General features: G+C 40.9%; 3 protein-coding genes across 6 annotated transcripts in view; 2 read left to right on the top strand and 1 right to left on the bottom strand.

Moving 5' to 3' along the window:
* rai14 (retinoic acid induced 14) overlaps positions 1–375 on the bottom strand; it is a 28,155-nt gene extending 27,780 nt beyond the window's left edge. For 3 of the 4 annotated variants that reach the window (XM_058059529.1, XM_058059502.1, XM_058059519.1), the window contains exon 1: positions 163–375. The gene's annotated coding sequence lies outside the window, so the exon portion shown is untranslated. The remainder of the gene's footprint in view (positions 1–162) is intronic. The other variant, XM_058059510.1, reaches the window with a different exon arrangement.
* Positions 376–2,124: 1,749 nt separating this feature from the next.
* On the top strand, positions 2,125–9,299 carry scarb2c (scavenger receptor class B, member 2c). Its single transcript, XM_058058248.1, has 12 exons — positions 2,125–2,336; positions 2,813–2,970; positions 3,231–3,375; positions 3,447–3,638; positions 3,767–3,858; positions 4,592–4,711; positions 5,411–5,589; positions 5,657–5,775; positions 6,658–6,731; positions 7,950–8,001; positions 8,119–8,271; positions 8,576–9,299. Exons 1-12 carry the CDS (start codon positions 2,217–2,219, stop codon positions 8,612–8,614), a joined length of 1,443 nt encoding a protein of 480 aa, XP_057914231.1. The 5' UTR covers positions 2,125–2,216; the 3' UTR covers positions 8,615–9,299.
* A 1,114-nt stretch (positions 9,300–10,413) lies between these two features.
* LOC131112741 (liver-expressed antimicrobial peptide 2) lies at positions 10,414–12,691 on the top strand. Its single transcript, XM_058064200.1, has 3 exons — positions 10,414–10,679; positions 10,764–10,903; positions 12,262–12,691. Exons 1-3 carry the CDS (start codon positions 10,614–10,616, stop codon positions 12,293–12,295), a joined length of 240 nt encoding a protein of 79 aa, XP_057920183.1. The 5' UTR covers positions 10,414–10,613; the 3' UTR covers positions 12,296–12,691.
* Positions 12,692–13,372: the final 681 nt, after the last annotated feature.

The raw sequence follows: 13,372 nt of genomic DNA, 5'->3' as shown, positions 1-13,372 counted from the left end.
TGCATTGTGCCAGCTCCCATAGTGTCAATGAAGTGTTTCCCGTGCGTGTTAATGTGCTGCCAAGCAGTAAAGTACCCACAGCATCCAGAACGCCTCAGAACACCAGATTGCAGCAAAACTCTCGCCTTTCGAATGTTCTACTTGTCAAATGTTCTTACTTACTTGCCTCCGTTTTAACGTGAATCGCAGAACGGCTGGAACCTCTTTTGGGGAGGAAAAAAAAGGCGGATTAGCCACCGAACCGGGTGGTGCTTTGAAAAGCGAGTCGTTGTTCTGCTGGGCTGCGAGTGGGAGGATGCAGAAAGGAGGAGAAAACAGTGTGGAGGGAACGACACACTGACCCAACTCTGCTAGCATACATTACAAACTTGTACTGTTCATGATGGACTCTCTCTCTCTTTCTCTCTCTCTCTCTCTCTCTCTCTCTCTCTCTCTCTCTCTCTCTCTCTCTCTGTCGCTCGACCACACACCATTCTAGTGTGACGTCACGGCTGCTGCTAGTTCTCTGGTTGGGTGATACTGAATGTTATGCTATCGATCCGACGACATGCCAACAGTATTGCCGATACCGATACTAATATGGATACTGTTCACAAAAAAAAAATTATTTCATGTTCAACATTTGCGACTGATTTTGTGATTTTTGCCTTTATTTGTCAATAATCAGAATAAAACACAAGACAAATATTATTGGCAAAAATATATTTTATCAGTTACTTGTGTACTATGCCGTCATATACAATACAACAATGTAATATTTTAAGGAAAATAAAGTCGATAGTGTAAAATAAATGAATCCACCCATCCCATCTTCATCCAAATGTGTTACGCTTTGGCCCCCAAAGCACTCCACAAAGTGTCCATTTTTGCTTGTAAACTATATAAAAATACAGTATAAACAACTTAATGATTTACACAAGTGTAAAAAGAAGTTAACCACCAAAAAAAGTCAATCACAGTAATTTCCCCATAGTCCCTTTTCCAGAATCATTCCTGGAAAAGGTTTCAGTAGTCCATTGTGTTTTTTTACGTTTGCATAGCCAAAAGTAGACATCCATCCATCCATGTTCAGCATTGCAAACCCAGTATGAAGGTTCCAGGAAAGTACAACATACAAAGGTTGGCCAAATGTGGTTCCTACAAGATGGCCAGGAATTTCATTTCAGGCCCAGTTCTTCAGATCCACAAGCATATAGTTGCGAGGTAAAGTCTGTGGTTCTTGGGGGGCGGGTTATTTTCCTGCAGTGGAAAAGGGGCTTTTGTTGAAATTTGGCTATAATTTATGATCCCCATGCCTTTCCTACTGTCCCGTAATGTGTCAAAATGCTGGTTGCTGCAAGGCAGAAAAACTGTTTGCACATGTTGATCTCATAGTTTTTTACTGTTTTGCAGTAGAAAAAGGTATCAATGCAAGCCACAACGTGTCCCAACAGTAAGATTGCCATGTGTTTGATCTGATGTGGTAACATCAGATTGCTGGCAGTCACACAATCATAAAGTCATAAAGACAAATAGAACTGTGTTTTGAGTGTAAATACTGTATGTAGTGAGTCAGAGCAAGGAGAAAAAAGTAATTACACCAAACATGTCTGTATTTAGTGATTAGTTGTCCAATAAAAGTATTGCATTTTGGGGGGGGGGAAATACTGTGAGAGAAGAAAGGTCATATTTGTAGGATCATTGGCCACAACATTGACTGTCAAAGACAGGAAAAGTAACTCATAGATACCGACCTCTAGTGGAGAGAGTTTTAACTGCACAGAATGTGAACCACATAAAATAATTATAACCTCTGAAGTATCGGTAAAATAATTACTGTAAAGTGTATTTAGCGTTTACTTTCACAAGTTGAAAACGTCAATGTAGTAACCTTTAAATATGGTTTACAAATGGTCGACGGTAGCGGTAGAAGAAAGGTGAGTTTCGTTACTTTTGGCTTTGACTCCACAGCGAGTCAAGATTTAAATGTATTTTTATTTTATTAAATATATTTTGTTAATGCGTTGGTTGTGCCATTTGTTTTATTTCTTGTTTTCCATACGTATTTCGAAATGTCTTTTTTTTTCAATAAATTTTTAAAAAGAACATTCCGGAAGTGAATGCTAGCACGTCATCGTGCTTCACTTCCGGGTATATGAAAACAAACATACGGCAGAGGCGTTGGTGTCATTCTCGCCACGCTTGTCGCCTCCAGTCACGAAGCCGCAGCCTCCATCATGTTAAAATCTTGTTTTGTTTACGCATCCGGGTTCCTTTCCTTTGTTATTCTCATTGTGGGTATTTCACTGGCGTTGTCGAACGTATTTCCACATGTAGTGCAGTCAGAGGCGGAAAGGGTAAGCATAAGTAGACATGATCACATTCTGTCCGACTGTAAGATATTTATATGACAACTCGCTAATGTTAACTATGTTTAAAACATTTCATGGGCAAATTATGTTGCTTGTTGTTTGAATGCTGTTCTGGGTTGTACAGTCAACGGAGTGTTTTGAGTTTTAATCCCGCAGTCATTGCTGTTGTGTCTTTGGGCAAGGCAGTTGACCCACATTGCCTCCAAATTAACTCATTTGGGGCTGGACTGTAAGAATGGCCACTGTGACAAATAAAAATCTGTCTTGCTTTGCACAGATAATTTCGGTTATTTTCTTGGTAACAGAACTGCTAGTTTAATGTTTTGTTAATCTTCAAGTGGCCTACTTTTTTGGCGTGAAATACGACCTCTAACCTGCTACCACTTGAAGCTTGGCCACCAGCAAGATTTTTTTTGCATGTAATTGCACTTTTTTATGCACTTTGACTCCATTTCAAACAGGAAATAGTGTTGCAAAATGGCACTGTGGCGTTTGATGCATGGGAGGATCCACCGGCACCCATCTACATGCAGTTTTATTTCTTCAATCTGACCAATCCACTGGAGGTTTTGGATGGGGACAGGCCTGCAGTGGTGGAGATTGGACCGTACACTTACAGGTAAAGTGTATTTCCGTAGGTCATACATCTACTTGTAAAACATTCAGTTTTATAGATGCCATATCTGCTTCCTGGTGGTCAGTCTACCATGTCACTCAGTAATAAGAAATATCTTTAGAGTGGAAATTTTCATTTTATTCCCTATTTGAGGTGTAAGAGCAAAAAAAAATGACATGTTTCTGCTGCACAGTAAAGAGGAAGTTATTGTCATTTCCATTAAGACCCACTTGTTTTTTTTGTTTGTTTTTTTTTTAACTTAGGGAGTACCGTCCTATGGAAGAAGTAAGCTTTAACGACAACGGCACCAAAGTAGCAGCCGTCAACACTAAAACGTACATATTCCAGCTGAACATGTCACGAGGTCCAGAGAGTGACCTCATCAGGACCGTTAACATCCCTGCCATGGTGAGTCTTTGACTACTTTGCATTTGAGCACAAAGAACAGCATCATTTGTTCTGTTCCTTCCTTGTGACAGACGGTGATGAAGAGGTTCAAGGATCATTCTTTCCTCGCCAATCTGATCTCCAGTTACATGAGGGACAAGAAAGAGGGCTTGTTCACCACTCACACCGTGGGAGAGCTCCTGTGGGGATACCAAGACGCGCTACTCCAAGCTTTGCATGTGTTTCAACCAGATGTGGATCCTGTGTTTGGACTCTTCTCAAAGGTCAGCACATGCACACACACACACACACACACACACACACGCAACATGCAAACCACATTCCAAAATTAATCAAGTGGTTAATCTAGTGTGAGTCATTCGACTCAAGCGACCTTTTGATTTGATTACAGAGCAATGCTTCCGATGACGGACAGTATGTCTTCTCCACCGGCCTGCAGAACTACACAGACTTTGCTCGAGTGGAGACATGGAACGGTCAAAGGTAAGCGCTCTTGTAAACACTACGTCTTATTAATCCAATCAGCTGCCAATCAATGAGCATCCAGTTGACACAAATGAGGTTTGGTTAAGTCACTATCTTTGTTTACTTGTTCGTGTCAAATTTCACGTTCTCTCTCGCCATAGTGCTGCACGTTTCTACAAAAAAAGTGAAAATGTAGAATTGATATCGGGATTCTCAGGGATGATTTTTGGCACACACTTTCACGATAGAAATATATACAAATAATCCATACATAACGAGAAGGAGGTGTCGGGCCGTCATAGCAGGGATAGCACAGCATGAGTTGTTGAATAAAATGGTGCATTGTTTGCGATGAAGCTTGTGAAGTAAAATCTTTTAATTAAAAAAATGTACGTTTTTTTTAAATTGTATTTCTTATGCCGCCCTGCCATTCTGCCATTTTTTTCTTTTTTATATACATTTTGAACAAATATTTAAGAATAAATATTAATATTGTGTGCATGTGTGTGAGTGACGGGAAGAAAAGCTCTGGTTAGCTTGAGGAGGAGTTGTTTGCCGCTCCCTGTTGGTTTGTATGTATGCATCTGTAAACTTTGAGTATAAAACCATCCGTTTATTTTTAGACTATTTTCAGGGAGAAATACAGTACCTACTCCTATATTTGGGTCAAAAGTATATTTTCTAACGTGTAAGTCTATTTTTTTTTCTGCTGTCCTATTATTTTTCTTTCCCTGTTGTGTTCTGTGTGCAGCTCATTAAATTGGTGGACGACTGATGACTGCAACATGATCAATGGAACCAACGGGGCATCCTTCCATCCTGTCATCACAAAGAACGAAAAGCTCTACATGTTCTCCTCAGACCTATGCAGGTTATTTTTTGTTCATATATCCTCATATGTTGATGAGATGAAAACCATATGACCTGTTTGATACGTCAGACACATGACTGTAAGACATTGAATCAAAAGTTCATTCATTTTCTACCGCTTATCCTCACAAAGATCGCGGGGGTGCTGGAGCCTATCCCAGCTGTCTTCGGGCGAGAGGCGGGGTACACCCTGGACTGGTCGCCAGCCAATCACAGTGCACATATAGACATCCAACCATTCACACTCACATTCATACCTATGGACAATTTGGAGTCGCCAATTAACCTAACGTAAATGTTTTTGGAATGTGGAAGAAAACCGGAGTACCCGGAGAAAACCCACGCATGCACCGGGAGAACATGCAACCTCCACACAGAGATGGCCGAGGATGGAATTGAACTCGGGTCTTCTAGCTGTTAGGCCTGCATGCTAACCACTCGGCGCCATGCAGATGGATATAGTAAGACGCCATAAACATACCACTTCCACATGGAATAGGAGGAACTTTTTTTTACTATTTTTTTTACTATGTCATGTCGGACCATGCATGCCATGCAGTGTGAATCACAATATGGGGGGAAATTAAGGTATTTGGCGGAGGTCCATGCTTTCCGAATGCAAAGAGAAAAACAGGAATTGCAATGTAGCAAGGGACAACTTTATCTCATTAATAATATAATTCAATTTGTTTTTTCTCAGGTCTCTCTATGCTGTGTATGAGGAAGATGTGACAGTGAAAGGCATCCCCGGGTACCGCTTCTCTCCCCCCAGCGAGGTGTTCGCCAACAAGACAGTGAACCCGGTCAACGCAGGCTTCTGCATCCCCTCGGACAACTGCCTGGGCTCGGGCGTGCTCAATGTGAGCGTGTGCAAACAAGGTGGGAAAATGTCACATTTAAATGTCTTGTTTTTGTATTAATGGTGATTATCTCATGCTGCCTTCAGGTGCCCCTGTTATCATGTCCTCACCGCACTTCTACCAGGGGGACGAGAGATTTGTGCGAAGCGTGTTTGGCATGAGGCCCAACAAGGAGGATCACCAGACCGTCGTTGACATCCACCCGGTTGGACATACATTCTTTTTGTTCTATTAGTGGTTGTTCACTCATTGCAGCCACGAGATGGCGAACTACATGTGCAATGTTATGCTATGACCTTCACGCAGTAGCTGTGCTAATCAAGGAGGATAAGCCGGCAGCTCTTATCGCATAAAATAACCCTGTGGATATTAAGACAATACTTTATTGCAGATAAGACGAATTAGAAAGCACAGTAGCTCAAGATGCGCACAGTGTCGTAGGGTTCACGTTGCCAGATGCACACAGTGTCGTAGTGTTCACGTTGCCTTTTGACCTCAGATACAAGTTTTGTTCGTAAGATTGCACATTCACCATTTAAACCATGTAGGGTCATTTTAGCCTTCAGTCCAGGGGTTTCCAAAGATTTTCGATTTTGTAACCAAGTTAAGTTAAACCAACCCATGTAGATATGCTGAAAAGTGACAAAAAATGGTAGTGTTGTTCTGTCTGTGACAAAGATAGTACAAAGTTCTTGCTCTTAAAAACTTAGCTTTTGGAAAACTCCAGCCTGATCTTTTTGGTTTGTGTCATAAGAAATGGGGAACCTTATCTCGTGTTTTAAACCTTATTTCACAACAGAACATGAGTGACGTTTTGAGTTTTGATTTCATTTTGTCCAGTGGCATGCACATTATGTCACGTACGGGCAATAAAACAAAAACATTTATGACACCTCCCGGGTTCCTTCGGACATGGCTTTAGTCTTTCAGTGGAAGATCTAGTGGACCGATGGAGTAGGAACATGTTGCACTTTGATTTTAGATATGTGCACATGTATTATTAAGTCCCATATAAGATGAATAGTACCTTTTGTGCACCATAATGCACATTTTATATTATATGTGACGAGTGCAACCTGTTTTGCAGCTGACTGGAACCATCTTGCAAGCTGCCAAACGTCTCCAGATCAACATCTATGTAGAGAAAATCCCCACATTCAAGTAAGGAAGGCACATAGAACCTATTTTTCTGTATTTGTTAAGTAAAGCATGGCCATATTTTGTGTCTTTGTGGATACCCACGTGCGGGAAAGGAACCCAATAACATGACTGTAAACCAATAATGCCACCATCATCTTTATAAATGGACTTTGTTCCATGTTGACAGACTTTCTTTGCCGAGTTGAAGACGAAGATAAAAATTCTGAGTCAGATTGATAATGTGCAGAAAATACCGGACGTTACTTTGAATTTAATGATGATAATAGGAATTATCTGTATGGATATATATGATATATATATTGTGGTGTGAAAAAGTGTTTGTCACACTTCAGATGATCAAACACATTTACATATCAGTCAATGACAGCACAACTGAACACAAGATGCAGTTTATAAATAAAACATTCATTCATTTTCTACCGCTTATCCTCACGAGGGTCGCGGGGGTGCTGGAGCCTATCCCAGCTGTCTTTGGGCGAGAGGCGGGGTACACCCTGGACTGGTCACCAGCCAATCACAGGGCACATATAGACAAACAACCATTCACACTCACATTCATACCTATGGACAATTTGGTGTCGCCAATTAACCTAGCATGCTTTTGGAATGTGGGAGGAAACCGGAGTACCCGGAGAAAACCCACGCATGCACGGGGAGAACATGCAAACTCCACACAGAGATGGCCGAGGGTGGAATTGAACCCTGGTCTCCTAGCTGTGAGGTCTGCGCGCTAACCACTAGACGACCGTGCCGCCCCGAGTCGCCAATTAACCTAACATAAATGTTTTTGTGGGAGAAAACCGGAGTACCCGGAGAAAACCCACGCATGCACGGGAGAACTCGGTGGAATTGAACCCGGGTCTCCTAGCTGTGAGGTCTGCGCGCTAACCACTCCGCCATGCAGCCTTAAATGAATGAAACATAAGGGATGAAAAAAAATCCAATCCTACATGACCATGTGTGGAAAAAGTTTTCCTAAACCTAATAACTGGTTGGGCCACCCTGAGCAGCAACAACTGCAATCAAGCGTTTGCTTGCAATGAGTCTCTTACAGAATTTTGGTTTAATTAGTTTATAATTAAACTAATTAAATGTAAGAAGAAATAAACACAAACGTTTCCTTTCCCTTTTAGGTTCCATTAAGTTCTAGTTTAGTAATTCCCATTTCTGTCATTTTTGTCCACTCTAATTGTGAATCTATTCATTGTTTCTTTTTAGCCAAACAGGGAACGTGAACAAGGTGATCTTTCCCATAGTTTACATGAACGAGGTAATCACACACACCTTGTGTGTCTCACTCTACTACACCTTCGACATCTGCGTCATGAGCTTAATTCATGTAACTCCGAAGCCAATACCTGTGCTTCTCTCTTCTCATCGCCTTCAGAGCGTCGTTATCGATGACGCATCCGTGGAGGAGCTGGCTGCTGTGGTTTTTAAGCAGAACGTGGTAACAAACATTCCCTTCATGCTGATCGGTGTCGCCATCCTGCTGGGCGCAGTCTTCATGCTTCTCGTTTGTCGGCAAAAGATCCCTGAGGTGAGTCATTCCCATAGCGTAGCATAGAATATAGCATAGCAGACTTTTGTTTGATGACTTGAAAATACTTTAGATTTTCAGTGAGTGTATTGAGGAAAACTTCCGATCATTATTATGTAATTTCCAGCAAGACAACAAATAGTCCCACATTATCTGCTTCATTGAATGCATCTATTAAGATCCAGTGGATTACATTTCTGTGCACATTCCATAGCACTGCATTGTGTACAGATAGCTAAGGTGAGCCATACATAGCATAGCATAGTTCACATGACTAACATATGATAATAATTTTTTTTTTCAGAGTACAGCTGCTGAACGGCAGCCGCTACTTGCGTCATAGCACCCCAAACAGGAAGTGACGTGTGGAGCATCGCCGTGTTTCCTGCACTACTCAAGTATCCAATGGATCTCCAAGTACAAGTTTTTATTGTTTAAAAAAAAAAATCCGGTCACCCTACTAATAATGAATATATAACCTCACAGCAATCTTGAAACTTAGATATGCTTTTTAAAATGTGTCTAACTGCTGCACGTCGGTGGAGGCTGCGGTTCCTTTAAAGTTATATTTTTTGAGTGTTTATGCTCTGGTGAAGTATTTTTTGATGGTTTAGCAAGACTGAACTAAGACAGTACGACATAAAGGGAATTTGATTGGTTGATTGGTTGTTTGAGCCCCTAATTCTAACACTGTATATAAAATGCTATGCTAACCTTTCAAGGAGTTTTACCTGTCCCTTTTAACAACCACTACAAATGCCGGATCCCTTTACAGCTGTTCTTATTAGGAACATTTTATCACATTATTCAAAGTATCTTTTTAAATGAGCCATGAAACGATACCACAGTAACAACACGATGGCTGACATTTTGCTAGTTTTTATCCAGTTTCAGATTGAAAAGAGAAATGTGTTTACAAGCGGCTAACCTTTGTGAAATTAACACTGTGCCTGTTGTTGTATAAACAAAAATTGCACCTTCGTGTCATTTGGCATAAAGGTTTAGGTAATAAAACTCACTGTCTCACATTAGCGCCTTGTGTTTTCATCATATCAATGCTTAAAGAGGACCTACTGTATTATGCTCATGCTTTGTATTAAGTTGTGGACACCTATAGAGCAGCTACACACAATAACCCCCACAGAAAGCTTTCTAGAGCTTCCAGATTCTGCACCTCTTTCTGCAATGTTTCCATGGATTTCCTGGTTTTGACCCAAACGGCCTTCCTCTCGGTACGCCCACTCCCAAGCGTTCCCGAGGACGTTGGGATACGTACAGTATTTCCACATCTTTCATACATTATGCAAACATATTCACATAAACGTAATCATCACCAACTTTTCGAGAGCTTGTAAAGCATAGGTCCAAGTCCAGATAAAGCCAGGAATTGTTTGTTTTCTTGCACATTTGATTCTAGTTACAACACAGACCTCTAAGTATTTCCAAAAGATTAAAGGTATTAAGGTCCTGATCTGCTCCTAATAGAAAAAAAGCAAGTTTCTAAGAATTAATAAATACCACCCTGCTTATGAACACATTCCCTCATTAACAAATACAACCATTGTACAGACTCACATACAGTAAATTGAACGAATAAAAAATACAGGTGGGATAGGCTCCAGCATACCCACGCGACCTGAGTGACTCATGGATAGATAACATGACAAGGCGCAAGCATTCTGTACAGTAAACCACAGAATGCAACTAATGATTATTTTAATAATCGATTAATCAGTCGATTATTTTTGGATTAAATTTAAAAATACTCACATTTGAGAGGCTGAAATCAGAGGATAGTAACATATTTAAATAAAAAAAAAAACAATCGATTACCAAAATGTTGTTGATTAATTGGGTAATCGATCAATTAATCGAGTAATTGTCGCAGCTCTATTTTCCACATTAACCGGCAACTGGAGTGTTTGCAAACCAAGGTTCCACTGTGTACATACATTCAGAAAGAAAGAAGAACACGCATGAAGCAAATTAATTGTTGAATAAATTGATTAATTCGACATATCTCACGAAATTAGAACCCCAAATTGCTTAAATATTCATTTCATTACGGTAGCATCCTGCACATTTGCTACTGATCTACATCTCTGCTTTCAATGTGGATACCTCCAACGTGGAGTTGTCCTTAATCCACAGGTTAAAGACTACATCGGGTTCCCCTGCTGTAAAACCTGATAAGTACACTGGGCGGCTTGTATCTTGAGATCACATTCAGTTCAACCTGACCAGCGTGCAATAGAAAGTGAATGTGGCTCCTCCTTAACCCAATTAAAGCCTTTTAAACAGAAGCCACGCTCCAGCGGGGCATTTAGCTGCATCTTGACGCCATGGCGACTCTCCTGCGGACCGTTGTTGTTTTGTCTCTGGTGATGACACTGATATGCAGCACGCAGGTGACTTTAATAACACTTTAATAACCTGCCTGGGAGAGACTTTCATTTAAATAACTTCAATTTTTGGTATTTGTTTTCTCTCAGGTGGACTCGCTGCCTGTAGTTGAGGACTGGACCGGTATGATCCAGAGAACAAAGCGCTCTCTGCTGTGGCGCTGGAACTCCATGAAACCAGTGGGAGCCAGTTGCAGAGAACACCTGGAGTGTGGGACGAAATTCTGCAGGTACACATTGCAAAATGTACTTTTGTCAACTAACTTAAAATGGCTATAAAAATACACTACTTGGTTTTTCTCCTGAAAATGTAATTGTGATAATTAATTACAAAAGCGCTGCATGGTGGTCGAGTGGTTAGTGTGTCCACCTTGCGTTTGTATGCGTGGGTTTTCTCCGGGTACTCCGGTTTCCTCCCACATTCCAAAAACATGCTAGGTTAATTAGCGACTCCAAATTGTCCATAGGTATGAATGTGAGTGTGAATGGTTGTTTGTCTATACGTGCCCAGTGATTGGCTGGCCGCCAGTCCAGGGTGTGCCCTGCCTCTCGCCCCAAGACAGCTGGAATAGGCTCCAGCACCCCCGCACCTCTAGTGAGGATAAGTGGCATAGAAAAATGGATGGATGGATATCCCATGTGGATTTAGGTCTGGTTTCTAGCTGTTTTTTTTAGGGATGTGCACTCTATTAAATGTCATACATTTTCCACAGTCATGATTTGGTGACACTATCATTCATTCATTTGTTCATTTTCTACCGCTTATCCTCACGAGGGTCACGGGGGTGCTGGAGCCTATCCCAGCTGTCTTCGGGCGAGAGGCGGGGTACACCCTGGACTGGTGGCCAGCCAATCACAGGGCACACATAGACAAACAACCATTCACACTCACATTCATACCTATGGACAATTTGGAGTCACCAATTAACCTAGCATGTTTTTGGAATGTGGGAGGAAACCGGAGTACCCGGAGAAAACCCACGCATGCACGGGGAGAACATGCAAACTCCACACAGAGATGGCCGATGGTGGAATTGAACTTGGGTCTTTTAGTTGGACCCCAACTGCTTCACCCCAAGCGATATCGCAGGTCCTTTCTTCCTGCAGCTGTCAGGCTGTACAACCAGCACCGCTCCCAATAGACTTCTACACCACTATGTACATCTGTGTAATACTTGCTTTATAGTCAGTATAGTTACTCCAGACCCCATTCACTGTGCAATATCTGATCAACCTCCATGTACAATATTAAGGGCTCTATATGCAATATACCAAGCTCTATGTGAAGTATTCCATAATGCCTCATATTAACTCTCTAACAAGATCTCAGTGTATAGACTGGTCATATATCTCATCTGGTTTCATATTATCTACATTGTTTATATTGTTTATTTTTCTATATTGTGTATTTTGTACTGCTTAACTGACTCTGTACTCTAGCTGCTGTGCAATACAAATTTCCCCACTGAGGGACGAATAAAGGCATATCTTAATCTTAATCTTAATCTTAGTTGTGAGACCTTCGCGCTCATCACTCGACCCGCGTTCAGCCTGGTGACACTATCAAAACATCATTTTGTCTTTACAGGAGAAATATTTGCTCTTTCTGGAAATTCACCTGAAGAAAACAAAAACCCAATTCCATCATGTCCGGTGTCTGCACAACAAACAACTTCTTCATGGATCAAATGAACCAGCGCACAAACCAAACACACACAAACAAGACATTGCATAAGAGTAATGTTCCACTTGAAGTAAAGATTTACCCTACTGGTTATTTGTTTATGATTAGACAACTCCCAAATAATCTGATTATTCACCGCACGGCTACAAAACAAGGCTGTAAAAGCTGTGTGGACATGTGACCCTACTCTATTAATGTCAAGTGACAAAATATACATCATCATTGCATGCTTGAAGTGCTTCTCCATGCTTGTCTTTCTTTGTATTTATATGTACATATTGTAAACAGTGTCCATGTAGAGCATTTTTAAAAGGTTTTTTGTAAAGCTTTTTAATATATAGGAGTCAAATAAATATGTAAAAATGCGCCTATTTTTGTCACTTGACAGGAAATTAAGTTAAGTTGGTTTTCTCAAGAGGGTTTATAAATTCTTGAATTGTTTGGAATTGTTACAATAATATTAACCACTGTCACATATAGAAAAGAAACCATTAATATGGCCAGTTAATGAATGGACAAACTTGCACTCATGAAATCCAGAATATCTAGAATAATAGTGTAGTAGTATAATTTCCGCTAAAAGGAAACGTATACAAAACTGTGGTGTGACCAGCCATGTCGTTTGGTCTAGAGACAGTACCACTGAGGAAAAGACAGGAAGCAGAACTGGAGGTAGCAGAGATGTGGATGCCAAGGTTCTCATTGGGAGTGACCGGGATGGATAGGATCAGGAACGATCCAAAGAGGAGGTTTATGGATGTAGTGAAGGAGGACATGAGGGTAATTGATGTGAGAGAGACAGATTCAGAAGTCAGGGTTGGATGGAGAGTGATTGATTTCCTGTGGCGACACATGAAGGGAAAAGTTTTGTGAGAAAGAAGAAGTGTAGTCTTATAAAACGTGCTACATTTTTTATAGACAATACCGACAGAATATTAGTAAAGGTATTTTTTCAAAGAATTCTTGTGGTTGTACCTGAAGGATAAGTTTCATGATGCCATTGCATTACATTATG

The sequence above is a fragment of the Doryrhamphus excisus genome, chromosome 2 (genome assembly GCF_030265055.1).
Source record: "Doryrhamphus excisus isolate RoL2022-K1 chromosome 2, RoL_Dexc_1.0, whole genome shotgun sequence".
NCBI classification, from domain to species: domain Eukaryota; kingdom Metazoa; phylum Chordata; class Actinopteri; order Syngnathiformes; family Syngnathidae; genus Doryrhamphus; species Doryrhamphus excisus.
Note: the sequence above shows the minus strand (reverse complement) of the source record. Positions and strands in the feature narration are given on the sequence as shown.

What these genes read in the sequence shown, in the direction of transcription:
- scarb2c (XM_058058248.1), top strand. Translation starts at nt 2,217, where the DNA reads ATGTTAAAATCTTGTTTTGTTTACGCATCCGGGTTCCTTTCCTTTGTT. An exon ending in TTCTCCTCAGACCTATGCAG is followed by an intron (nt 4,712 to 5,410) that starts GTTATTTTTTGT and finishes GTTTTTTCTCAG; the next exon opens with GTCTCTCTATGCTGTGTATG. An exon ending in CCGTCGTTGACATCCACCCG is followed by an intron (nt 5,776 to 6,657) that starts GTTGGACATACA and finishes CCTGTTTTGCAG; the next exon opens with CTGACTGGAACCATCTTGCA.
- LOC131112741 (XM_058064200.1), top strand. Translation starts at nt 10,614, where the DNA reads ATGGCGACTCTCCTGCGGACCGTTGTTGTTTTGTCTCTGGTGATGACA. An exon ending in CACTGATATGCAGCACGCAG is followed by an intron (nt 10,680 to 10,763) that starts GTGACTTTAATA and finishes GTTTTCTCTCAG; the next exon opens with GTGGACTCGCTGCCTGTAGT. An exon ending in TGTGGGACGAAATTCTGCAG is followed by an intron (nt 10,904 to 12,261) that starts GTACACATTGCA and finishes TTGTCTTTACAG; the next exon opens with GAGAAATATTTGCTCTTTCT.